At 43.0% G+C, this 26,229-nt stretch overlaps 1 protein-coding gene across 1 annotated transcript; it reads left to right on the top strand.

Moving 5' to 3' along the window:
* Positions 1-4,515: 4,515 nt before the first annotated feature.
* Positions 4,516-26,160, top strand: LOC119933168 (ADP-ribosylation factor-like protein 8B). The gene is made up of 7 exons (XM_038752503.1): positions 4,516-4,824; positions 6,971-7,051; positions 15,008-15,081; positions 16,776-16,869; positions 19,328-19,395; positions 22,004-22,074; positions 25,793-26,160. Exons 1-7 carry the CDS (start codon positions 4,702-4,704, stop codon positions 25,846-25,848), a joined length of 567 nt encoding a protein of 188 aa, XP_038608431.1. The 5' UTR covers positions 4,516-4,701; the 3' UTR covers positions 25,849-26,160.
* The last annotated feature ends 69 nt before the right edge of the window (positions 26,161-26,229 follow it).

The raw sequence follows: 26,229 nt of genomic DNA on the forward strand, positions 1-26,229 counted from the left end.
CGTATTTGTTGAGCACTGTACTGAGCGCTTGTGAGAGTACAATATAACAATAAACAGACACATTCCCTGCCCACAACGAGCTTACAATATAGAGGACTCAAAGTTATGGAAATAACAGAGCAATTATGTGATGACTTTAAAAACCTCTGAAACAAACATTTTAGTGACACTGTACTGAGTGACAGGATAAATATAATTTAAGCTGATCAGACACAGTTCCTGTCCCATAGGACTCACAATCTGAAAGGGAGGAAGAATAGGTATTTAAGCCTCATTTTATAGATGAAGAGACTCTCTAAGCCACTAGAGACCAGTTGGGCAATATTACCCACTGCACCAGTGGAACTGGCAATTTATGCAGAGAGAGAACTCCTTAGGGTGACATGTCCAGTCAACCAATGCTATGTATTGAGTGCTTCCTGTGTGCAAAACACCGTACTAAAGTGCTTAGACTGTAAGCTCGTTGTGGGCAGGGAATGTGACAGTTTATTGTTGTATTGTACTCTCCTAAGCGCTTAGTATAGTGCTCTGCAAACAGTAAGCACTCAATAAATATGATTGATTTAATGAATGAATCAATGAATGAATGAATAAAATATAAAAGAGTTGGGAGACCTATTCCCTGCCCAAAACAAACTTGCAGTTTAGAGGAAGAGCAGCATTCCTCCCTGAAATTTTGGTTAGGCAGTGAGTGGAAAGTCAACTGGCTGTCCTCCCAAGGACAGCTGGACTAATTTGGCTTGAGGATTTTCTAAAGTAATAAGTATTCATTGTAGACATGTGCTAGGCATTCATTAGTTTTTTATTGTCATTATTATTTTCCATTACTTCTCAGGGGCTCGAGACTTGATGTAATGGCAGCAACTGTGCCAAAATTAGCCTCTAAAAGCCTTTTGAACACCCAAAGGAATGAGCATGTCCATTATTCTTTGCATTACGGTTACATTTAAAGTGTTACTATGTAATTAATAATTGTGGTATGGGTTAAGTGCTTATTTTGTGCCAAACACTGTGCTATGTGCTGAGGTAGCTATAAGATAAGCAAATCAGACAGTAGTCTCTGTCCCTCAAAGGGCTCACAGTCCAAGGGGGAGGAAGGACAGATGTTTAGCTCCCATTCTACAGATGAGAAAAACCAAGAACCAACAAAGCACAATGTCTTGCTCGAGATCATATAGCAGGCAGGAGGCAGAACTGGGATTCGAACCCAGGTCTCCTGACTCGATCCCCAGGCTCTTTCCAGCAGGTTATGTTCTATCTGACAAAGTTACTTGAAATTAAGCCTTTCTAAATTCAAGCAGCGTGGCCAGTTGTAAAGAACATGGCCCTGGGAGTCAGAGGACCTGAGTTCTAATAATAATAATAATAATAATGGCATTTATTAAGCCACTAGGCCATTTCTCTGCTGCATGACCCTGGGCAAGTCACTTAACTTCTGGATGCCTGGGTTCCCTCATCTTCAAAATGGGGATTCAATACCTATTCTCCTTCCTACTTAGACTGTGAGCCCAGCATGGGACTTAATCATTTTGTATCTGCCCCAGTGCTTAGTATAGTATTTGGCACACAGGAAGTGGTCAACAAATACCAAATTATTATTAGTAGTAGTACTACTATTAGAAGCAGCATGGTGAAGTGGATAGAGCACGGGCCTTGGGAGTCAAAAGGTCATGGGTCCTAATCCCAGCTCTGGGTGACCCTGGGCAAGTCACTCAACTTTTCTGTGCCTCAGTTACCTCATCTGTAAAATGTGGATTGAGACTGTGAGCCCCACATGGGACAAGGGACTGTGTTGACCCCAAATTGCTTGTATCCACCCCAGCGCTTAGTACAGTGTCTGGCACACGGCACTTAGCAAATACCATAATTACTGCTACTAATTCTGTCTCTGCCACATGGCTGCTGTGTGGCCTTGGGCACGTCACTTCACTTCTCTGCGACTCAGTTACCTCTTCTGTAAAATGGGGATTAAGACTGTGAGCCCCACGTGGGACAACCTGATTATCTTGTATCTACCCCAACGGTCAGAACAGTGCTTGGCACATAGTAAGTGCTTAACAAACGCCCCAACAACGATAATAATCGAGGGCCGGGCCGCCAGCGGCCCTGAGCAGCACTCCCTTGCGGCCGGGGAGCCAAGCGCAGCAAGATATATCTATAATATATATAATTATAGCTGTAATTCTATTTATTCTGATGATTTTAATAATAATGATGGCATTTATTAAGCGCTTACTATGCGCAAAGCACTGTTCTAAGCACTGGGGAGGTTACAAGGTGATCAGGTTGTCCCGCGTGGGGCTCACAGTCTTCATCCCCATTTTACAGATGTGATAACTGAGGCACAGAGAAGTGAAGTGACTTGCCCAAAGTCACACAGCTGACAATTGGCAGATCCGGGATTAGAACCCATGATCTCTGACTCCCAAGCCCGTGCTCTTTCCATTGAGCCACGCTGATCTGGACACCTAATTGTTTTGTTGTCTGTCTCCCCTTTCTAGACTGTAAGCCGGTTGTTGGGTAGGGACCGTCTCTATATAATAATAATTATAATGGCAATTGTTTAGCGCTTACTATGTGGAAAGCACTGTTCTAAGCACTGGGGAGGATACAAAGTGATCAGGTTGTCCCACGTGGGGCTCACAGTCTTCATCCCCTTCTAGAAGATGAGCCCGTTGTTGGGTAGGGACCATCTCTATATGTTGCCAACTTGTACTGTGTTGCCAACACTGCCAACAGTGCTCTGCACACAGTAAGCGCTCAATAAATACGATTGATTGATTGGTTGTACTTCCGAAGCACTTAGTACAGTGCTCTGCACACAGTAAGCGCTCAATAAATACGGCTGAATGAATGAATCCCCATTTTTACAGATGAGGGAACTGAGGCCCAGAGAAGTTAAGTGACTTGCCCAAAGTCACACAGCTGACAAGCTCATTCAATCAATCAATCAATCAATCGTATTTATTGAGCACTTACTGTGTGCAGAGCACTGTACTAAGCTCTTGGGAAGTACAAGCTGGCAACATATAGAGACAGTCCCAACCCAACAGTGGGCTCACAGTCTAGAAGTTATAATAATGATGGCATTTTTTAAGCACTTAACTATGTGCATAACACTGTTCTAAGTGCTGGGGAGGTTACAAGGTGATCAGGTTGTCCCATGTGGGGCTCACAGTCTTAATCCCCATTTTACAAATGAGGGAACTGAGGCCCAGAGAAGTTAAGTGACTTACCCAAAGTCACACAGCTGACAATTGGCAGAGCTGGGATTTGAACCCATGACCTCTGACACCAAAGCCCATGCTCTTTCCACTAAGCCACGCTGCTTCTCAATCGTATTTATTGAGCGCTTACTGTGTGCAGAGCACTGTACTAAGCGCTTGGGAGGTACAAATTGGCAACATATAGAGAAGGTCCCTACCCTACAAGAGCTTATTTTGTGCCAAACACTGTGCTATGTGCTGAGGTAGCTATAAGATAAGCAAATCAGACAATAGTCTCTGTCCCTCAAAGGGCTCACAGTCCAAGGGGGAGGAAGGACAGATGTTTAGCCCCCATTTTACAATGCGGGCTAAACAGTGGGCGTGTGTGTGTGTGTGTGTGTGTGTGTGTGTGTGTGTGTGTGTACAGTGTGTGTCAACACTTCACAGTCTAGCAGTGGCAGAGCCGGGATTAGAACCCATGACCTCTGACCCCCAAGACCGTGCTCTTTCCACTGGGCCACGCTGCTTCTCTGTATGTTGCCGACTTGCATTTCCCAAGCGCTTAGTCCAGTGCTCTGCACATAGTAAGAGAAGCAGCGTGGCTCAGTGGAAAGAGCCCGGGCTTTGGAGTCAGAGGTCATGGGTTCAAGTCCCAGCTCCTCCGATTGTCAGCTGTGTGACTTTGGGTAAGTCACTTAACTTCCTTGAGCCTCGGTTGCCTCATCTGTCAAATGGGGTTTAAGACTGTGAGCCCCCCCCGTGGGACAACCTGATCACCTTGTAACCTCCCCAGCGCTTAGAACAGTGCTTTGCACATAGTAAGTGCTTAACAAATGCCATTATTATTATTATTATTATTCTTCTCTGAGCCTCAGTTCCCTCATCTGTAAAATGAGGATTAAGACTGTGAGCCCCACGTGGGACAACCTGATCACTTTGTAACCTCCCCAGCGCTTAGAACAGTGCTTTGCACGTAGTAAGTGCTTAACAAATGCCATTATTATTATTATTATTCTCTGAGCCTCAGTTCCCTCATCTGTAAAATGAGGATTGACTGTGAGCCCCACGTGGGACAACTTGATTCCCTTGTATCCCCCCCAGCGCTTTGCACATAGTAAGCGCTTAACAAATGCCATCATCATCATAGTAAGCGCTCAATAAATACGACTGAATGAATGAATGAATGGATGAATGAAGGAGAAAGAGGAAGGAGGGAGAGCGGGGAGGGGCGGGTGACGTGGCCTCGGCGGGTCTCGTGGCCTCGGCGGGGGGTCGCGTGACCTCCCCGGGCTTTGGGCCCCGTGACCCCCGGGCTTTGGTCCCCGGTGCTCGGCCTCGCTCCGCTCCGTGCAATTCCGGGGGGCCCAGCGGCCATCCTGCACCCCTGCTCGACTGTAGCTCTGCAGTCCTGCACCCCTGCCATCCTGTAGCTCTGCAGTCCTGCACCCCTGCCATCCTGCACCCCTGCCACCCCGCAGCCCCGCACCCCTCCGCGATGCTGGCGCTGCTGTCCCGCCTGCTGGACTGGCTCCGCTCCCTCCTGTGGAAGGAGGAGATGGAGTTGACCCTGGTGGGGCTGCAGTACTCGGGCAAGACCACCTTCCTCAACGTCCTGGCGGTACCGGCATCCCCCCACCCCATCCAGACCCTCCCCCTTCCACCCCTTGGCCCCCGATCCCTCCCCATCCTGCCCTTAACTCCAGCCCCTCGCCCTCCAAGATCCCTCGCCCCCCACCTTGCCCCCTCAGTTCAAAGTGATGATGATGATGACATTTATTAAGCGCTTACTATGGGGAGGTTACAGGGTGATCAGGTGGTCCCACAGGGGGCTCACAGCCTTAATCCCCATTTTACAGATGAGGTAACTGAGGCACAGAGAAGTTAAGTGACTTTTCTAAAGTCACACAGGTGATACTTGGCGGAGCTGGGATTTGAACCCATGACCTCTGACTCCAAAGCCCGTGCTCTTTCCACTGAGCCACGCTGCTTCTCTACCCTCTACCCCTCCCCTGTCCCCCAATCCCACCCTGCCCATCATCATAGTCATAATGGTATTTAAGCGCTTACCATATGCCGAGTACTGTTCTAAACGCAGGGGTAGATGCAAGGTAACCAGGTTGACCCCCATGGGGTTCACAGTCTTAATCCCCATTTTACAGATGAGGTAACCGAGACAGAGGAGTTAAGTGGCTTGTCCAGAGTCACACAGCAGACAAGTGGCAGAGCTGGGATTAGGACCCATGACCTCTGACTCCCAAGCCCACTCTTTCCACTAAGCCACGCTGCTCGTGTCCCCAGGCCCAAATCCTCATCCTTCAAGCCCCCCACCCCACTTATTCCACTACTCCCCTAATCCGTCTCCAGTCCCTCATCCTTGAAGCCCGTCTACTGCTTCCCAGCCAGAACCCATTCTTCCCCCTCCCCAGTTTTCATCCCCATACTATTTAGCCTTTTACCAAACAGTGTGTCCCCTTCCCTCTGCCCTCAAAACTCCTATTTCTTTCCAAGACCCCTTGCCCCAACCCGCCCATCTCCTCTAATCCCAATCCTTTATCCTTAACCGTAAATGTATATCTCCAGACCTAGTTGTCTCAACCTTCATTCTTCAGCCCTCCTTCCCTCAATCCCAATTCCCACCTCCCATCTGGCTGAAGTGGGGGAGGGGGAAGATTGAGATCCTGGATCCGTGCCAAAACAAGGACTGTTGGGGTCATGGTAGAACCCTGCCTGGGCTGAAGACCAGTGGAAGGCCATCAATCGTATTTATGGAGCATTTACTGTGTGCAAAGCACTGTACTAAGCTATTGGGAGGGTACAATATAATAGACACATTCCCTGCCCACAATGAGTTTACATACTAGAGAGGGAGAGCTCTAGGCACAGCTCTAGCAGCCCCTTGGCCCTAATTGGGAGGTGGAAGCAGGAGTACTGAGGGGAGGGTGTGTTTTTGTACACTCCTCAGAACTCACCTGTGTGTGTGCCTGCACACGTGCACGCATGCGGATACACTTACCGAGCCTCACCTGTCAATGGACAGTGAATCCAAGCTGACCTCAGCGCTTGGGTGGCACTCTGTGTGTGTTCGTTCATCTCTGCTGTTTCTTGGTCTTGTACGTAGCCAACGAGAGGGCGGGTATTGGTTGGTGCATTGGAAGGAGATTTACTCTGGCAATGAGAGAGATTTAATTATCTGACGTGACCATGCTTTCATGGAATCACGGGGCTATAATCCATCATCCTGTCTCCAGGCTGGTGTAAACCCCTTCACCCCCTCATGTTTTGGAGGCCTCAAGAGTACGAGTGCCAGTCAGTCATGGCTCATCGTGAATCTGAAAAGTACTATTGACCTTAATCTCCTTAATAGTATGATTAATCTCCTGAAATTTGACCTACACTCTTGGCCTTAATCCTCTTTCAACTTCTAGACTGTAAGCCCATTGTTGGGTAGGGAACGCCTCTATGTGTTGCCAACTTGTACTTCCCAAGCGCTTAGTACAGTGCTCTGCACACAGTAAATGCTCAAAAAAATGATTGAATGAATGAATTAATCTGAATAGTTGCAAACCTGCAAATGCCTTGCTCAGGCTTTACTAAATTTTCTTCTTTTTCCCCCCTCTGGGTTAATTGAGAAGAAAGCCCTCTTTACAGATCTTCTTTGCCCCCTACCTATGAATAATGAAGAATCAAAACTCCTACTGCTGTTGAAAATAAAAACCTGTAGTGTTCTTAGTATTCTTAAACATTTGTCTTTTCTTTTTTATAAGTCAGGGCAGTTCACTGAAGACATGATTCCAACAGTAGGTTTTAACATGAGAAAAATAAACAAGGGAAATGTTACCATAAAGGTAAGTGTCAAGTAACTTTAGCTAAATATACATTTAGAAATGCCTCATTTTAACCTATTTGAGTAGTAGAGGGATATAAACAAGTATAAATGACAGTGTAGGTGTTTATTGTACTATTGTTCTCTGAATAGGTTAGTCAAAAGTTCCAAAGAAAGTATGAATAGTAATTTCAGTGTAGTCCTAAATGTGTAATTTTTTCAGAATTGGAGTATTTATAGCTAAACTGCTCTGTCATTGGTAGTGATGCATTGAGTGCCTTCGATGCAAAGCACTATTCTCAACACTGGGAAAAGGTATGAGTGAGAAATAGACACGGTCCATGGTTTTCAAGCCAAGGGCTCTTAATCTAAGAATAAGGAAGGAAAAGAGAGTTGCTGACAGACGCAGAGGGAAAGATGAAGCAGTAAAAACACAAAAACAGGCTGAGATAAGCGTGACCATAAATGCAAGAGCAGTAGAGCCTCATGACTAGAGGAACAGATTTACAGGTGCCTCACAGTTCAGTCCACCACTCTCCCTATCTTCAGAGCCCTAACACAATCACTTTTCCTCCAAAAAGCCTTCTGAGATTAACCTCTCAGTTCCCCACCTTCTACGATCTGCATCCCCGATGCACTTGGGTTTGTTTGTACCCAATCACTCAATCAATGAATCAGTGGTATTTATTGAGCACTTTCTGTGTGCAGAGCATTGTTCTAAGCACTTGGGTGAGTATAATATGAGTTGGGAGACATGTTCCCTCTCACCCCACCCCCAGCACTAATGCCTATATCATTATACTCTGCTGCTTCTCCTATTTGTAACTTATTTTAATGCCTGTCTCCCCAACTAGATTGTAAGCTCCTTGAGGGTAGGGATCTTGTCCACCAGCTCCATTGCATTGTACTCTCCCAAGCGCTTAGTACACTGGTCTGCACTTACTATATGCCAGGCACTGTACTAAGCACTGGGGGCAGTACAGCTAATTAGTTTGGACACAGCCCATGTCCCATATGGGGCTCACAGTCATAATCCTCATTTTACAGATGAGGCAATTGTGGCACAGAGAAGTGAAGTTACATGCCCAAGATCACACAGGAAACAAGTGGCAGAGCTGGAATAAGAACCCAGGTCCTTCTTCATTCAATTGTATTTACTGAGCACTTGTGTGCAGAGCACTGTACTAAGTGCTTAATAATAATGACGGTATTTAAGTGCTTACTATGTGCCAAGCACTGTTCTAAACTCTGGGATAGATACAAGGTTATCAGGTTGTCCCACGAGGTGCTCACAGTCTTAATCCCCGTTTTACAGATGAGGTAACTGAGGCACAGAGAAGTTAAGTGACTTGCCCAAAGTTACACAGCTGACAAGTGGTGGAGCTGGGATTAGAACCCATGACCTCTGACTCCCAAACCCGTGCTCTTTCCACTAAGCCAAGCTGCTTCCAGATGTTATTGATTGCAACAGTGACAGTTGTGGCCTTCCCAAAGTTCTAAATGTTGAGAAGGCCTCAAGCTGCTGCAGAAGGAGCAGGAGTCAGAGGGGTTGTTGGGGGTGTGGGACGGGCAGCTTTTGGTAATGGTGGTCCAGGATTAGGGTTCCAGTTGTGGCCTCACACTGCAGGAGTTTCATCTCCCTTTCCAGTCTATTGAATTAAATTAGTTAAATCAAAAAGAGTATTTATCGTTTCTTAGAAATATCATTTTGTTGCTTATCCCACAGAAAGCATTCATTAATATATCTCTAGTTAATTAGTTCCACTTGCCTAATTTTTCTGCTCGTAGAATGGTTTCCCAAATTGAAAGGCTAAATTAATTAATATGTATCTTTAATATACAGTATGTGAACTGGAGGTCCAGGTAACTGTTGAATTTCTATTGTTTTTTGATGAATTATGCTTTTTCTGTGGGCAAGGAGTGCTTAATACAGTGCTCTGGACACATTAAGCACTCAATAAATACAATTGAATGAATGAATGTGTTTACCAACTCTTGTACAATACTCTCCGAAAGCACTTAGTAGAGTGCTCTGCACACAGTAAGCACTCAATAAATACCATTGATTGATTAATGTAAGATGGGCTGTGAACCTTCTGCTTGAGATTTCTTAGTCCTGACACCTTTCTTATGCCCAGAGTCCAACTCCTGCTGCACAGATCCTCTTCTGTTCACCCAGGTGCTCTTTTCAGGTATTTAAATCAGGAAGGGAAGTGGTTAATTCCAAGACTGCTCTTACATGCAAGGTTTGCTGATGACAAGCCCTGATTGTGGTTCCTGCAGCCAGTTTGTTTATCCATAAGTGAAGGTTTTTATAGCATCCCCAGCCTTGCCACAAATTTACGATGGAGCAGGAACATTCTTTACTTCAGAAGCAGCTGTTCTCAAATGAGCGGCTGAACGTGCAGTGATGATCCAATTCCCCAGTTAAGATTTCACTGTGGGCAAGGAATGTGTATACTAACTCTGTTGTATCAAGTTCTCTCAAGTGCTTCTTATAGTGCTCTGTGGATAGAGTACGGGCCCGGGAGTCAGAAGGACCTGGGTTCTAATCTTGGCTGTGCTACTTGTCTGCTGTGTGACCTTGGGCAAGTTACCTAACTTCTCTGTGCCTGTTACCTCATCTGTAAAATGGGGATTAAGACTGTGAGCCCCATTTGGGACAGGTCTGTGTCCAATCTAATTAACCCGTATCTACCCCAGCGCTTAGCACAGTGTTGGCACATGTCCAACATAATTTACCTATATCCACCCCAGTGCTTAGTACAGTGCCTCACACAAAGTAAGCACTTAACAGATACCGTAATTATTATTTAAATCCTGTTCTCTTCTACTTAGACTGTGAGTCCCTTGTGGGACAAGGGAATGTGTTCAATCGAGTTATCTCGTACCTACCCCAGCTCTTGATACAGTGAGTGCTTGGTAAATAATAAGCTGTAACAAGTACCATAATTATTAGTAGTAGTATTGGCAACTCAAGGGTGCTTTCACACCAGAAGTGAAATATGCTTGGAAACCAATTGATCTCCCTGACACATGCCCTTATCTGAAGTAAATTGTATTTCTTGTGAGGGGCAGGCCGTGTCTTGGACTGCTGGAATCAAATTATCAGACCCTGTGGATAATGTTATGGTTTTGATAAAATATAATGTGAAGAAATCCATTATCTACTACTAAGCTAAGTCATTTTGCTTCCAAGTTCCACTGTGACCTCTGGTGTGATGAGTTGGCTAACTCAAATTAACCCAGCCACTTTGGGACATTAGCTTTTAGGCTAGATCTGCAATCCAGGCATAGAAAACGATCTGTGGGTTTTTGTGTTTTTTGTTTGGGTTAGTGTAAAGTTGTGCACACTAGTCATAATGACTGCTGATATTTGTCAATATCAATGCTGCATTTTGTTGTTTTTGTTTGGGGTAGTGTAAAGTTGTTTAGTCATAATGACTTGATGTTTGTCAATGTCAATACTACACTAGCTGCCAGACTACATTGCACTTTGGGGAGAAATTCTTTGGGTTAGGTTTACACTCCTTTCAACCCATTTGTCGAGAGGTGTAGAACCTTGACAACCCCCCAGAGCCATCACTTGCCTCTATCAGGTCACCAGCCTGGGTCTCTCATTGGGCGACTGAGAACCAGCTCCAGACAATGGAGTCCCTCGTTTCATTAAAACTTGGGAAGAAGAGGTTTTCTAGGTGTCCTCCAAATGAAAGAAGATAGGTCCAACCCAAGAACAAAGGTTGCCCAGTGGCATATTTGCTCTCACCTGCCAGGGATCTAGCCCCTCAAAACAGTTGTCTGCTATTTCAGCAGGTCATCATGCTCCCGTTAAAAGGTGGTGAAATTTGCATAGCCATGTTGGGAGGCTGTTTCTGGCAATCAAATAAAGCTCCTATCATCAGAGGCTGGGTGTTGGTCCTTTAAAACAAGAAGGTGATCATTGCAGTAGTAGATACCTGAAGTTCAGGTCAGGTCTGAAGCTCCATAATACTACCTACATAAAACCCAAGAGCTGAACATAGTGGGCTTCATAGATGGGAGGACTAGGTTTCCTTGTAAGATTCCAATTTTCATTAGGTGGATGACTTGGATATTATTTTGAATATAAGGACTGTTGAACTTGGGCTCAAAACTTTTATTGAACTACACTATTAGAGGATTAGAAAACTGGGGATTCACTGCCAAGAAATAGCCTCTTTATTCAAGAGAAAAACATCTGTGGCTATAAGTAATGCTACAGTGGTATCTAAGCCACACTTCTTAAAGAGTAGGTTCATAAGCAAAGCTCTAACCAGGCAGGACCTTCTGGTTGCACTGGTCTGTAATGAGTTTAATTGTGAATCAAATCATTCAATGGTATTTTAGTGCTGTCCCAGTAAGCACAACCATGTGCCAGAACTATGATCCCTGCACTGAGTGTGGTGGGGCAGCAGATGTCAATCATGTCAGTATAGTAGGAGGAAGAACAAGAATGGCATGGTTAGTACCATCAGTATATTGGACTGAAGTGACCAGATGAATTATTGAATATGTATATTTGTTAATGCTGAAGGTGGATGGCAAGAGCATGGGCTTGGGAGTCAAAATGTGGGTTCTAATGCTGGCTCTACCACTTGTCTCCTGAGTGACCTTGGGCAAGTCACTTAACTTCTGTGTCTCAGTTATCTCATCTGTAAAATGGGGATTGAGACTGTGAGCCCCATGTGGGACAGAGACTGTGTCCAACCTGATCACCCTGTCTCTACTCCAGTGCTTGAACGGAGCTTGGTACATAGTAAGTGCTTAACAAATACCATAAAAAAACTCCAAACCAGTAAGTGCTCAATAAGTGCCATTGATTGATTAAGATTGCCTGTTCCTTAACCCAGGTCAAGAACCATGATTCCCCTCTCCTAGTAGAGGAATGGCAAAAGCCCTCCCTTCGGAGTACTGACTGTTAGACTGTAAGCTCCTTGAGAGCCAGGAATGTGTCGCTTACCCCCTTATGCTCTGCCAAGCACTTAGTACGGTGCTCTGCAAACAGTAGGTGCTCTATAAATAGCATTGGTTAGAGTGAAGGAGGAAATGGAAGCAGAGGCCCAGTGAAGAAAGGCGGAGTATTGATCTTGGATACATAGAAGTGAGTTTGCTGGATTACTGTGGTGTTGGGACAGAAAGAACTTTTGTCCTTGGTCAGGAGTCAAAGCAACTTTGCAGCTGTCACTGGTTTGAATCTTTCATGTTAGCCTTTGCCTATCACACAAGAAGCAGGAAAGAAATGAAATGAAGTGAACAGGTACCCTTAACAAGAAATGGTTTTCTGAAATGAAAAGTCGAGTGAACATTTACTATAAAACAAGTAAACCTTAATCTTGATAACACTGGTTCAGCCAGCATTTATCTTCACAACTTTGATCTCAGCCAATATTAAAACAGATTTCTTCCCATCCCATTCTCCGCTAAACCAGTACAGCTGTTTCCCAAACAGTGTTTCATATATTCTGCACTTCTTAATTCCACTATACAAATTGGCAAGAAGTATATAACATTGGGTAACAAAATTATTTTGTCTGTATGTTCTTCTGCTCTCCCGTTGGCCTCCCCAAACTCACCCTTAGGTGAGTTTGCTGGTTGCCTGAAGTCGGTCAGTTTTTCATCCATTCTCCATTCGACTTCCCAGGTGACTAGCTGAAATCTTTTCTAACTCTCTGGAGTTGGGCACTGCAAAAGGATTGCTTATTTGATTCAATTTTCATTTTGTTCTCCAGAGGCCTTAAAATTCCACTGATTTGGCTTGACAAGAAATTTAATTGATCAGTGGTATTTAATCCTCTAATTTTTTTCTAACAATGTTTATTAGTCCCTGTTTGGCCAAAGTGAATATAAAAAGTTTGTAGTCTAGAAATCATTATAATTTTATAATCTGGGAGAGTATGGCTCTTTGGCTAATCCCTCTGATAAATTATTTATGGTTATGAAAAACAGAAGATCCACATGGCTTTAAATTGCTAGCTGTTCCAGAAATGTTATTTTTAGTGCATTTACAATGTTGATTTTTTTCTTCCCCTCTGATTATACATTTTAGGAAATAGAATTGACCCCATGTCCTGACTGTGATAAAAAACAAACAAACCAGAACTGTATTTAGTGCTCAGTTTTAAGGGCAAGTAAAAAAAGATGCCACCATCTAAACATAAACATTTTGCTTCTACTGTGTTTACCCCATGTCTAAATCTCTTTAAGGTAACACAGTAGCCGTTCTCATGGAAAATACTTGCAAAGCCAAACTCGAAGATTGGCAGGCTGAGAGTAGGTGCAGGTGTGGCTCTGAATTCCTTCAACAAATAGGAAATGTGCTCACTTTATGCTTCTTAATTTAAAAATAGCAGTTTAGCACTAGACCTAAACAGTGAACATTTGGGTTCATTGTATTTAAAATGGGAAAAAGTCCTGTAGGGGAATGCATTTTTAGTGCTGATGATTCCCAAGGGAATTAATAGACAGTGCAGTTGCCTTGGTTTGAAAAATATATTGCCATTTTTATCGAGATGATCCACACAGGAATTAAGAAGTTAACATCTGAGCATTGTACCTCCTGGATTGAAGACTCTTCCAAGAGGCATAAATGAAAATGTCATTACTAATCATGATCCAAGCTCAGTGAAGTCAGTAGTGACTAAAGTAGTTACCATTAAATTGTTAGGTGCTCTGTAGAAATTAGCTGGTGGTTTTAGTTCCTGGCACATGGCTATACCACACCAGTGCCTATAAGTTATATATTGTTTGAAAACAGATGTGGGAAATGATGTCTGAATAACAGATTAGATGAGTCCACATTTAGCCAAAGGCATAAGTTTGATTCATGCTTTGACAGGCTTTTCCCGTACTGCAAAAGCAGGCACCATGAAATGAGTCTGGATTCTTCTCAGATTGTTGACTCTTCTGTATTCCTTTGCTAATGGCAGTAGTGGATGGATTCAGTAGAGCGGTCAAGCAGAGAGCTGGTTTTTAGAGGGGAGCGCATTGTGGTGTGGTCCTTCTCGCTCTCTTTATTTATTTTATTTTTATTTTTAGCATTGCTCAGGTGGTACTTGGTCCCCATCTTGTACCACCAGAAACCCTCTATTGGGATGGAGGAAACAGTGATTGACTTAGAATGGAAAACTAAAATAACACAGGTGGGACAAATTAAAAACTTTAAGGTCAAACAGGCCCTGTGCATGAAAAAGTTGAAAGCAAACAAGTAGAAAGAGTACCCTTAACCTCTTTAGTAAGGCAAGTATTTCAGCAACTTACCTTAGGACTTTTGGCCAAATATCGTTTGGCTCTGAAAGTGTCTCTAGTGGAAAATCACTATTTCCCACATTAGTTTCATCACTGTTCCACAGTGCTTTGTTTCAGATTTTACAAGAGATTTGTAAAATCACATAGTATTTGGCTCAGTAGAGTATTTTTAATCCAAACAGTTCAGAACTAAATCAGTCACTGGGTTCTACTTTCTAGGCAGGCTTTTCTTGTTAGCTTTTTCCTTTTTTTTTTTTTTTAAGGTTGTAAACCCAAAAGTGAGATTTACCATTGAGTCTTTTTGGTACACTGATTTCCTGCCTCTGAAATTAGTTTATTTAAAATCTAAAATAGGTTTAAGGGCCTCTCTCTACTCTTCCCTCTTTTCCAAATACTTCTCCATGTTTAAACCAAAGGAAAGACCGAATTGGAGAGAGAATTCATCGTCAGGCTGAGGAAATTACTCTTTGAGAGAGAAAAGAGATAAACCCCTTTCTACAAACCTTCCCCCGACATACTTCTGTCTGGTTATCGCTGTAGGAAACAATCTCAAAATATTTTTTCCTCTTCTAGTTTTTTGAGACATGGACAATCACTGTTAGACATGGATGTCACAACTTTTGAAGATTTGATGCTGTTGTCCACACCCTTTGCTGTTCATTGAATATTCAGACATGTTCAAAAATCATTAAGGAAGTTTGCTGAACCTTTGCAGGTTTGGGACATTGGAGGGCAGCCAAGGTTTCGGAGCATGTGGGAACGCTATTGCAGAGGTGTCAATGCTGTTATGTGAGTTTGTTTTTTGGTTGTTATTTTTTTTTTTCATTTTCCATATAGGGCATTTCCTGGCCTTTCTTTTCACTCAATCACTCAATGGTATTTATTGAACACGTACTATGTTCTGATCATGGTTCTAAGTGCTTGAGGGAGTACAAGAATTAGCAGGTACGTTCCCTGCCCTTATCAATAGCGTTTACTGGGTGCCCACTGTGTGCAAAGCCTGTGTTAAAGCACTTGGGAGAGTAGAGTAAAATTAGGATAGATAATCCCTGCCCTCAACGAGTTTACTGTCTAGTGGGGGAGATACCCTTAAAATGTTACAGATAGGAGGAAGAAATAGAGTCTTTAAAACCTGTGCATACAAGGGGCTATGAGTACTTATGCATGTAGGTGGCATAGAGGGCTAAAGTGGTTGATGGGATATGTAAAGTGGAGATTAGAGATTTATTGAAGAAGTAATTTCAAGGCCTGTGAAGGTGGAGAGGGCTATAATTTGTAGGATCAGTCAGTTGTATTTGAGTTCATACTGTGTGCAGAACACTGTACTAAGAGCTTGGGAGAGTACAATACAACAATAAACAGACATATTCCCTGCCCACAACAAGTTTACAGTCTAGAGGGGGATATGTAGGATGTAGTATATGCAGGGGGAGGAAGTTCTAGGCAAGGGGGAGTGTGTGAGCAAGACATTAGTGACTGAAGAGATGGGACTAATGCCCAGTGAGTAGATTTGAAAGAAAAGAAGAAGGTGAGTTGGAGTGTAGTGAGAAAAGAGTGTGGATTAGTAGGAGGAAGAGAACTGATTGTGGATTTATAGGAGTTTCTGCCTCAGGAGTTTCTGCTTGATGTGGAGAGGGATTGATAGCCACTTGAGGTTTTTGAGGAGGGTGGAGCCATGAAGGGTGATATTATAGAAAAACAATCTGGGCGTAGAAAAATGTTCCAGGAAGCAGGATGAAGTATGGACTCAAGTGAGGAGAGCCTGGAAGCCGGGAGATCTGTGAGACGCCTGAGTTGGTAGTCAAATTGAGAAATTACAAGTGCCTAGACCAGTGCTGGGGTTTGTTTGGATGTAGAGGATGGGGCGGATTCTGGAAATATTGTGGGGAAACTACTCACTTAAAGCAGAAGTTTCAGGAAAATCAAGAGGCAAATGGAAAATAAAGGCAGGCTCCATAAGGGTCCACTGCACTAGTATGACAGCAGCCAATCTTTGGATAGAGTACAGGCCTGGGAGTCTGAAGGATATGGCTTCTAATCCCAGTTAGGCCATTTGTCTGCTGTATGACTTTGGGCAAGTCACTTAACTTCTCTGTGCCTGTTACCTCATCTGTAAAATAGGGATTAAGACTGAGCCCCATGTGGGACAAGTACTGTGTCCAACCTGACTAGCTTGTATATACTCCAGTGCTTAGTACAGTGCTTGGCACATAGTAAGTGCTTAACAAATGCCAAAAAAAACCCCAAACTTTTTGTGTGCAGTCCAGTGTGGATTGTTGGTTGTGCATTGGTCTATTCAGCCAGACCTGCTCAGTCAATAATAGAATCTCACCATCAGTAGCTTCATCTTTAAATATCATGGACTTTAGTGTACTTATGTTTCGTGTGTAAAAATATGTTCTTGTACATATGTTATCAGCACTTTCTCAAAGCCATTTTAGTGGCGAGTGACCCTTTTTTTTTTCTTTTCTACTTCTTCTTAGTTACATGGTGGATGCAGCCGATGTAGAAAAATTAGAGGCTTCTAAAAATGAATTCCACAGTTTGGTAGAGAAACCACAGCTCCATGGAATCCCTGTAAGTGTTCTGAGAACAAAACTTTGCTTAGCTGTGTCTTGTTAAGGGGACTGGAAGAGATTCTGATTTATAAGGAAATCATTAGTAAAGTTCAATAGCAATTATGCATCTCTGCCTCCCTCTGAGCAAGCGTAGTATTTTGTAATGCATACACTTTGTCAAATTTGCACATTTGTCAAAATAATGTTCAGATCTACAGATATTTTTACTGGCCTGTAAAATTTTCATCAGTCCTTTCCCTCCTTACCATAGGGTGGTTTTTTTTTGTTGTTTTTTGATGAGAAGCAGGAGCCTAAAGAGATATAGTACTGTGAAGCTGCTTTGGATTTTTTTAATTAATAGAAATTTTTTTACAGAGTGAATCTGGTCGATGGAGCTATACTGATCTCTGCTCACCAATTCTTAAGGAAATTAAATATTGCAGGTAGTTCAGTCTGTTTCAGAGTTTTGTTCCTTGAGGGTATGGATAGCTATCTTTTTTTTTTTTATGTGCTTCCACCAGCATCAAGTACCTTAGAGGACCTGCAGAATACCATTAGGTGCTGAATTTCCACACTTCCCATGGTCTCATCATTAAACATCCTAATGATATAGGCTAGTGTTCTAGGTCTTAGGGAAGTGTGTGGCTACAAAATATACATCTTAATTTTTAAATTTTCAATTTCCCTTCTTGTATATCTACAGCAATTTGGCAATTTATATCATAGGTTAAAGCAAGTATTGGATAGGTAGGAGAGAGGGCAGGCCAAGCAGACCAAGTGGTCACTGTCCCCATTAGCTATATCTAAAGGTATCATCATCAATCATATTTATTGAGTGCTTACTGTGTGCAGACCACTGTACTAAGCGCTTGGGAAGTACAAGTTGGCAACATATAGAGACAGTCCCTACCCAACAGTGGGCTCACAGTCTAAAAGGTATGGTACACGCAAGACTTCACAGAGAGGAGGAACTGTACATGGTGTATTTATTGTGACATTTTGATCACCTGGCACATTCTGACAGTTGAAGAGTATTTTTCAACTTTCCTTCCCTATCTGATGCCCTAAAAAACAAGCATCAGATATTGTACAGTTTGGAGTCACTCTGCATGCTCTAAGAATTCTGTTGATCGTTCTTCAGATGGCATCGAAGAGATTTTCAGATCTGGTTTCCAAGAGACAGGAATCTAGCCAAGACTATCTTACGCAGGCTGGTTGTATGTTTCAAGTTGAAGTGCACAGCATCATCATCATCTCACTAGGTGGTCTTTGTTACCCAGAAGTCCTTGCTTCTTGCTAAACTGAGCTCATTATCTGAGTTGTGAAATATGTAATCGGTGTATGTGTGGTTTTTTTTAATTGCTACTTGTTAAGCACTTGCTATGTGCCAGGCACTACGAAGCACTGGAATAGATACGAGTTAATCAGTTTGGACACAATCCATGCCTCTCAGTGTTAATGCCCATTTAACAGATGAGGTAACTGAGGCAAAGAGAGGTTAAGTGACTTGCCCAAGGTCACACAGCAGACAAGTGGCAGATCCAGAATTAGAACCCAGCTCTTCTGGCTCCCAGGCCTGTACTTTTTATCTGCTAGGCCACATTACTCTGCATGGTCTATCAATCATTTGTATTTATTGAGCACTTTGTGCAGAGCACTGTACTAAGTGTTTGGGAGAGAACACTATAACAGAGTTGGTAGGCACATTTCCTGTCCAGTGTAATGTTATCTTACCAAGTAATTTAGGTATTTGCCTTTAACCTAAAGCTGTTCTGCACTTGGACAGTGATAGATAAGTTAAAAACATTTGGAGAAACCAATGTAGTGGTAAAAAGTGAACTGTTTTTTTTTTTTCTTAACATGCATCACATTTTGAAGAATTTCACTTCTTAAAGTTGTTGTGTTTAAATATATTTTACATATTTGTAATTAGGATGAAACTGCATTTCCCCATAGCAATCCAAAGTGTGATTCTTAAACCGTTTCTTAGACTCTTGGGCAGCAGTTTTAGAAATGCCACTGAAATGCCCTGTTTATCTACGATTCTTTACGTAAGTGCACAAAAGCAAAGTGTATTGAACAAAATTATTCGAAAATAGCATAATATTTTGCAGTTAGTTCTGTTTTCAGTCTGCATACATTTTAAATGTAAATGAATCCATTTCCTATCTTTGGAATTAAGGGGTTTTTTTCAACTTTCAAATTGAACAAAATGGAACAGACTGCCTAACAGATTTTTATAGAACGTATTTGCAAATACTGCCAAGAGTAATAACTATTTCAGTAATACTTTCTGTTGTTTCATTCTACTGCTTTTCATAATGTTGAAATTCAACATACTGGTTCACTGGGCATTGCCTTTTATTTCTTTAAAATGTTCTGCTTTGTGTAGTGGAGAAAGACCTAAAGAGGAATAGTGAAATCCTATTAAAATGGCCTTCCTGTGATTCTGAATTTTTTTTTTTTTATCCTTTTAGGTGTTAGTCCTTGGAAATAAAAGAGACCTACCCAATGCCTTGGATGAAAAACAGCTAATTGAAAAGTTGTAAGTGTTAACATAAACTGAATGTTTATGTTAATCAGATCATTTTGCTGCACTCAACCTTAGGTCTTGAAAAACCTTTCTAAAAATCTGTCTGCCAGGCAAATGTATTACTAGTCAGCATTGAGAAATGGGGAGATAATTACAGCGTCAGATCCGGGCAGAGAGTTCTCTTTCAGATGTGTGTCCCTCCTGAAGGAGGGAGTCTGTAATGTTACTGAGGGAAGATGTGCGTTGGAAGATAGGAGGGCCTCTTCACCAGCAGAAGCAGCATGGTCTTTCACAGGCAGGAGCAATGAGCAGATTTTCCTTGTGTATCTGGTGACAAAGTGGAACAGGTTGGAGAACCAGGGAGCCAGTGGAATCTCAGGAAGGGAATGGCAAGTCCAGAGCCCTTCAGACATCAGCCCCAGGATCTAGAATAAAATCCGGTGCCAACCATACATAAGAGAGCTACCTATGATGTCCTCCTCTCTGAGTGTCATGCCAGTGGTGATGCTGGCTGGTACTTGGTGGTCTCTGCCTGCTGCCCCCTGCCCCCTCTGTGTCCAGACTGGGGCTCTTCCCCCTCCACCATCCATCAATCTTGCCCTCACCTGTCTGTCTCCACCAACTCATTTGCTACTGAAGGATGGTGGAAGTAGTGGCATCCCAGCCCGTACTTTGCTCCTCAAACGCCGGCTTATTCACTGTACTTCAGTCTTGTCTGTCGTCGACCCCTTACCCACATCCTTTCCCCTTCATATCTGACAGACCAATCCTCTTTCCACCTGCAAAGCCTTACTAAAATCTTATCTCCTAGAGGCCTTCCCCGACTAAGGTCTCATTACTCCTAGTCATCCTCCCTTCTGCATTGCCTCTGCACTTGAATCTGTATCCCTTACACGTTTGATACTCACCCCACCCACAGCACTTAGGTTCTTATCCTTATACTCTTCCATTTCCCCATCTGTAATTTATTTTAATGTCTCCCCACCCGCTTTAGACTGTAAGCTCCTTGTGGGGAAGGATCGTGTCTATCAACTCTGTTGTATTGTTGTCCTCCAAGCACTTAATACAGTGCTCTGCACACCATAAGTGCTCAACAAGTACCATTGATGTAAGCCTGTTGGGTGGAGGGAATGAGTCTGTTCACTGTTATATTGTACTTTCCCAAGTGCTTGGTACTGTGCTCTGCACACAGTAAGTGCTCAATAAATATGATTGAATGAATGAACACAGGAGACAGCAAAGATGGTGGCACCAGGGCAAATAAAAGCAGCAGCACCAATGGTGTCAGAGGAGGAAGGAGAAATGACTGAACTAGAGGAGGTGGACAAAAACAGTACTCTTGTGGACTTAGTGGCAGAGTGTGGGGACCAGATGGGAAGCTCTTGATGTCAAAGGATCCAGGCCTAGGTGATGAGCAGACTGGGAGTAGGCCGGGGTGTAGCTGGAAGCCACTTAGTGGCCAAGATTGCTGCTTTAGAAGAGGATTTTGAATCCGAGTTCAGTTTGCACTTATAACCCAGCAAGCTTTGCTTTGGCCAAAACTACCTTCCTTCCTCTCTCACAAACTTTGAACTATTTGGACTGACTTGAACAAGGTGATTAAAGCTATTTTCAATTTATCCTTCTAAAATGGCAGTTCTGTTTAGCATAGATAATGACAGATCTATGCACACTTTGTCTTTCTGATGATTTGGATATGTAAGATAGCACTTTGAAAAGGAAGTCCTTAACTGTGAACAGGTAAAAACTCAAATTCAAAGTATTTTATTACTGCTGCATGACGATGGAACTATATATTGTAACTTTATGCACTATTTAGAATTTTTTTTAATTGTTCTGAATAATCTTTTGGTTCTTGGGGATACATTAATGTATTTGACATTATTTCTTATGGGAAATTGTGCTTTGTTTAGGCCTCTCACTTAACCCTGTTTTTAGGGAATCAAGAGCACTTAAGTGAAGTATAACTGCAGGATCCATTTGCTACCAAGTAGAGTGTTTTTGAGGGTTTTTTTGTCTAACATCTTAATTTTGCAGATAAATGAATCAGATTTAGTATTGTTATAAAAATAACCCTTTTTAGTGAACCAGTTGAAGAATTTTGGAAAGTGAGAAGTTCCTGTGATTGTTGACTTCTACTTTTTGACATTTTGGGTACTTTCTGTGCATCTTTAGGATGGTTTGAATTCTGGGTGGGATTGGGGTGTCTAGCCTGTTGATTTGCTCTTGTGGTATCATCAGTTGTACAGAGGCAGGTGAATCACTCTCAGTAAGTAGATTTTAGGCGCAAAGTCTGATTCAGTGTTTGGGCCTCATTTATCATCCCCTTGTGAACCTACTGCTGAATGTACTGGCATTTTCTCCTGACAGATGGTTTTCAGGAGTCATTTTTAACTTTTTAATGTTGGATGTAGCCTACTAACAACAATATGTTAAATGAGCCCAGGTTTTCGATTCTAGATGTTTTAGGTGCACCAGGAATGTCTTCTATTTGGTCATGAGCAGGAAAATAATGTTTGAGGCAGCACAGGAGTGAAGGGGCACACTGAAGGGTCATTTATATCTGAGGGCATAATTCCAAGCATCTCATTTCCTAAGTAATTTTTTTTTTTTTTTGTAGAAATCTTTCACTTATTCAGGATCGAGAAATATGCTGCTATTCCATTTCTTGCAAAGAGAAACAAAACATAGGTAAGCACACTTTGGAGCTGTTTATTAATGACTGAGAAATGTGTAGAAATGTACTATTCATAGTCTCCAAAATGGACTAAGTGGTTTTTGAAAGTTTAATGGCCACTCAGCATTTCTGTTTGCCGATAATGCTTGGAAACATGATATCCCACTTTGGATGCTTATGTTTGGCAACACTGCAACCTCCTGTAATGTAGAAGTCTTTGAGATATAATATCTTGTAAATTGGCATTTAGCCCTGTTTTGGTTTTAGTCCCTGTCTCAGTGATCGAAAAGTGTTGGAGTCATGGTGTCTGAGATCATATTTTTGCAGCTCGTGTTCTAACCTTCAGCATCCCCAAAGTCAGGACATTCTACCTTGTGCTTAGCTGTGTCAGAGATCTGCTAGCAAAGCTTGCAGCTGTGAGCTGGATTCAGCCAAGCTGTTTTCTCGTGTGATGAAGGAGCTGCCCAAGCTCGAAGAAGAGTGACTCCCTCCTTTTTTCTTCATTTCTATCCCCTCCTCTCAGCTCTCACCCTCTTTTCTTTTCTCCTTTGGCCACCTGTCATTGGTTTGTCTTCAAGGGTGACCTTGTGGCCTTTGATCTACTGAGTCTCACAAAATACTCTGGGAGCTCTGCTCGACCCTGGCAGTGGGTTACAGGCTAGTGGCTTCCAGTACTTGGCGGTGAGGATCGTGAGGGAGACAACTTTCCATCCTGTTTTTCTGAAGGAAAGGTTGTTCCTCGGAGGTTCCCGCCCCTCCCCTCCCCCATCAGGGAATTGCAACCCCGCCGGATCCTGGGAGAGAACAAACGCCAGGCAGGCCCGGCCCTGCCCATGGATCTGGAAGGGCAGCAGATGGAGCCTGGGATGCTTGGGTTTCCGAGTGGCCCTGTTCTCTCTTTCATCCAAGGCTGGGGGATCGGAGCCCCTGGTGAGCCTTGCGGCTGTGAAGTGGAAGCCTGTGTACAGATCTGTAATTTATTTATATTACTGTCTGTCTCTCCATCTAGACTGTAAGCTCACTGTGGGCAGGGAATGTGTCTGTTGTTATAATGTACTCTCCGTAGCACTTAATACAGTGCACTGCACACAGTAGGTACTCAATGAATACAACTGACTGACTGACAGGAGATCCTGGCAGCCTGCTGCAGAAACCACGCATCTGAAAACGTTCCGCATTTCCCTCCATAGTCATTACTGCCAAACTCAGTTCTGTTTGTGTCCTCCTGGAATATCGCCTCCCTCATCTATCCATCAGTGGTAACTAGTGAATGCTTACTGTGCATGGCGGTGGATGCTTTGCACATAGTAAGTGCTTAACAAATGCCATTATTATTATTATTAGAGCAAGGGTTTGGGAGTCAGAAGGACCTGGGTTTTAAACCCATCTCCACCACCTGTCCACTGTGAGGCCTTGAGCAAGTCACTTCACTTCTCTGTGCCTCAGTTACCTCCTCTGTAAAATGGGGATTAGAGTGTGAGCACCATGTGGGACAGGGACTGTGTCCAACCTGATTAACTTGTATCTTACCCTAGTGCTTAGAACAGTGCTTGGGAGAGTACAATACACAGAATAGGTATAATCCCTCCTCAGCGTAATCAGGATAAACCACCAACTTTCCCATCTCCTATGACCCCTTTATTCTTTCCTTGTTGCAACTCAACATAGGCCACAAAAGAAAGTAGTGTGACACTGTAACCAGTTCCTCCAGGTTACAGGGTGTAACTTTAAACCAGTAGCTAAATTGCAAAAAATACTTGGCTAGAGAATCACCGTGGCCTGGTGGATAAAGCACAGGCCTAGGAGTCAGAGGGACCTGAATCTAGTTTCGGCTGTGCCATTGTCTGTAGTGTGACCTTGGGTAAGTCACTTAACTTCTCTGTGCCAGTTACCTCATCTGTAAAATGGAGATTAAGACTGTGAGCCCCCCATGGGACAACCCGATCACCTTGTAACCTCCCCAGCGCTTAGAATAGTGCTTTGTACATAGTAAGCGCTTAATAAATGCCATTATTATTATTATTATTATTATTATATGGACTGTGTCCAAACAGATTATCTTATCCACCCCAGAGGTTAGTAAAGTGCAGGGCACATTTAAGCGCTTAACAAATACCATTTAAAAAAAAAAATGGAGGCCACTGACTGGAAGCTCCTCACACCCTTTGTAATGCTTCTGCTCTGCCTTTACTGCCAGGAAGGTGAGTATCCCTCTGGAAGCATCTTAAGCACTGTCTGTAATAGTCTCTGGTCTATTTCTCAAGAGACCAGCCAACCAGTGTCAGAGACCAAAGTGCAGTTAAGAGTTCTGATGCCTAGATTTTTATTTTGTTGTCTGTCTCCCCCTTCTAGACTGCGAGCCCATTGTTGGGTAGGGACCGTCTCTATATGTTGCCGACATGTACTTCCCAAGTGCGTAGTCCAGTGCTCTGCACACAGTAAGCGCTCAATAAATACGATTGAATAAATGAATGAAGTTAAGGACTAGGAACAGACCCTCAAAGATGGTTTATTTAAAATTAAGGAAAGAAGCTGCTCCTAAAAGTGTTACTGCATGGAAGAAGCACGGTGCATTAAACTGGAGAAATTCAGGTTTATTGTAAAGTGATGAGATGGGAGTCTGCCCTTGGGAGTGTTGGACAGGCCTCGCTCCTGAGAGTTCTAGACAAGGAACGTCTGCAGAGGAATTGATGAGCGTGAGTGGTGTGCTCAGTGTAGTACCACCGTTCGTGTTCTCTCCTCCCTGCCAGGGTGGGTCCTGTGGCCTACCTGAACATCTTTACAGATAACCATGGGAGACATTGGAGGGGTGTCTAACTCAAGTTTTGTAGCAGAACCTCTGAGGAAATAAACCCCTTTAAATCTCAGTAGGAAAACAATGAAAACACACAGAAAATTGTAAAGATACAAACTGTTTCTGCCTACCAAGATTGCATACCCCAGTACTTGTTGAAGCAGTTGGCTAATTTCTACTTTAGTGATCGTTGTGAGGTTCTGGAGTACAACTGAAGGACAGCTAGAAATAGCTTCCTGATGGTGCCAGGTAAGGTAGTCTGATGCCCACTCTGAACTAAGGTGGGATCCTGACCAATTCTAGAGAATTGCCCACCCATGAAGCATTGCCTGGTGGAAAGTGTGTAGGCCTGGCAATCAGGAGACCGGGGGTTGAGTAGCAACACCCCTGGCCACCGGCTAAATGCAAGTCATTTAACCTCTCTGAGCTTCAGTTTCCTCATCTGTGAAATGGCGATAAGATAGAGTGTGGGACAGGGGCTGTATTGGATCTCATCACCTAGTATCTACCCCTGTGGTTAGCAAATAGCGCTTTTAACTGCCATAATTATACAGTTGACCTTCTTGTTGACCAAGGGGAGAGGTAATTGGTAATGGAGCCAGCCTTTCTTGGTGGCTTTAAGTTGTGGGCCAACTGGGATGGGTTGGTGGCGAAGGGTGCACAGTGGCCGTGCTGCCTGTCCGTGACAGTGTTCATAGTTTGTCCTCCTTTCTGGGTTTTTTTTTTTGTGTGTGTGTGTGTGTGCGCGCGCACGCACGTGTGCTGTCCCTCAGCACCCCGTCCTGCACAAGCAGCCAAAGACCTGAGGAAATGGCATAGCTAATATTGACTGAAAACTTGAAGCACTTTATTTTAATGGCTTTTAGTGTATCTATAATCCTTTGTACCACTATAAAGAATACTGATTTTATTTCTTTTCGTTTTTAAAATGCTTTCAGACATTACATTACAGTGGCTTATTCATCATTCCAAGTCAAGGCACAGTGCAAGATAAAGTCCTTTCCAGAAAGGTTGCTGAAAAAAGAAATGAAACCCACTCCCTGGATTCCTTTTCACCATTACCTTAAAAAAAAAAAAAAAAAAAAAACCAGCTGCTGATTGGGACTGCTACTGCTGATTGAAACTGCTTAATTTCAAGAGTCAGAATTCTTTCACAAATGTCAAGATTATCAGAAGTGATTACTAAATGTGACCAAAGCCAGTTTTTCTGAGCCAGAAGTCTCTTCTGAGTTTTTTTACTTGGGCGTTTGAAAAATATTCAATACTTTTCCATCCAATGTTGAATAAACCACATAGTTGACATTTATTTGAATTATCTAATCGTCACTGAAGACAACCTGTAGTTATGCATTACAGTCGATTCGTTAGAGCCACT

The sequence above is a fragment of the Tachyglossus aculeatus genome, chromosome 10 (genome assembly GCF_015852505.1).
Source record: "Tachyglossus aculeatus isolate mTacAcu1 chromosome 10, mTacAcu1.pri, whole genome shotgun sequence".
NCBI classification, from domain to species: Eukaryota; Metazoa; Chordata; class Mammalia; order Monotremata; family Tachyglossidae; genus Tachyglossus; species Tachyglossus aculeatus.

What these genes read in the sequence shown, in the direction of transcription:
- LOC119933168 (XM_038752503.1), top strand. Translation starts at nt 4,702, where the DNA reads ATGCTGGCGCTGCTGTCCCGCCTGCTGGACTGGCTCCGCTCCCTCCTG. An exon ending in CCTTCCTCAACGTCCTGGCG is followed by an intron (nt 4,825 to 6,970) that starts GTACCGGCATCC and finishes CTTTTTTATAAG; the next exon opens with TCAGGGCAGTTCACTGAAGA. An exon ending in CACAGCTCCATGGAATCCCT is followed by an intron (nt 16,870 to 19,327) that starts GTAAGTGTTCTG and finishes TTATCCTTTTAG; the next exon opens with GTGTTAGTCCTTGGAAATAA.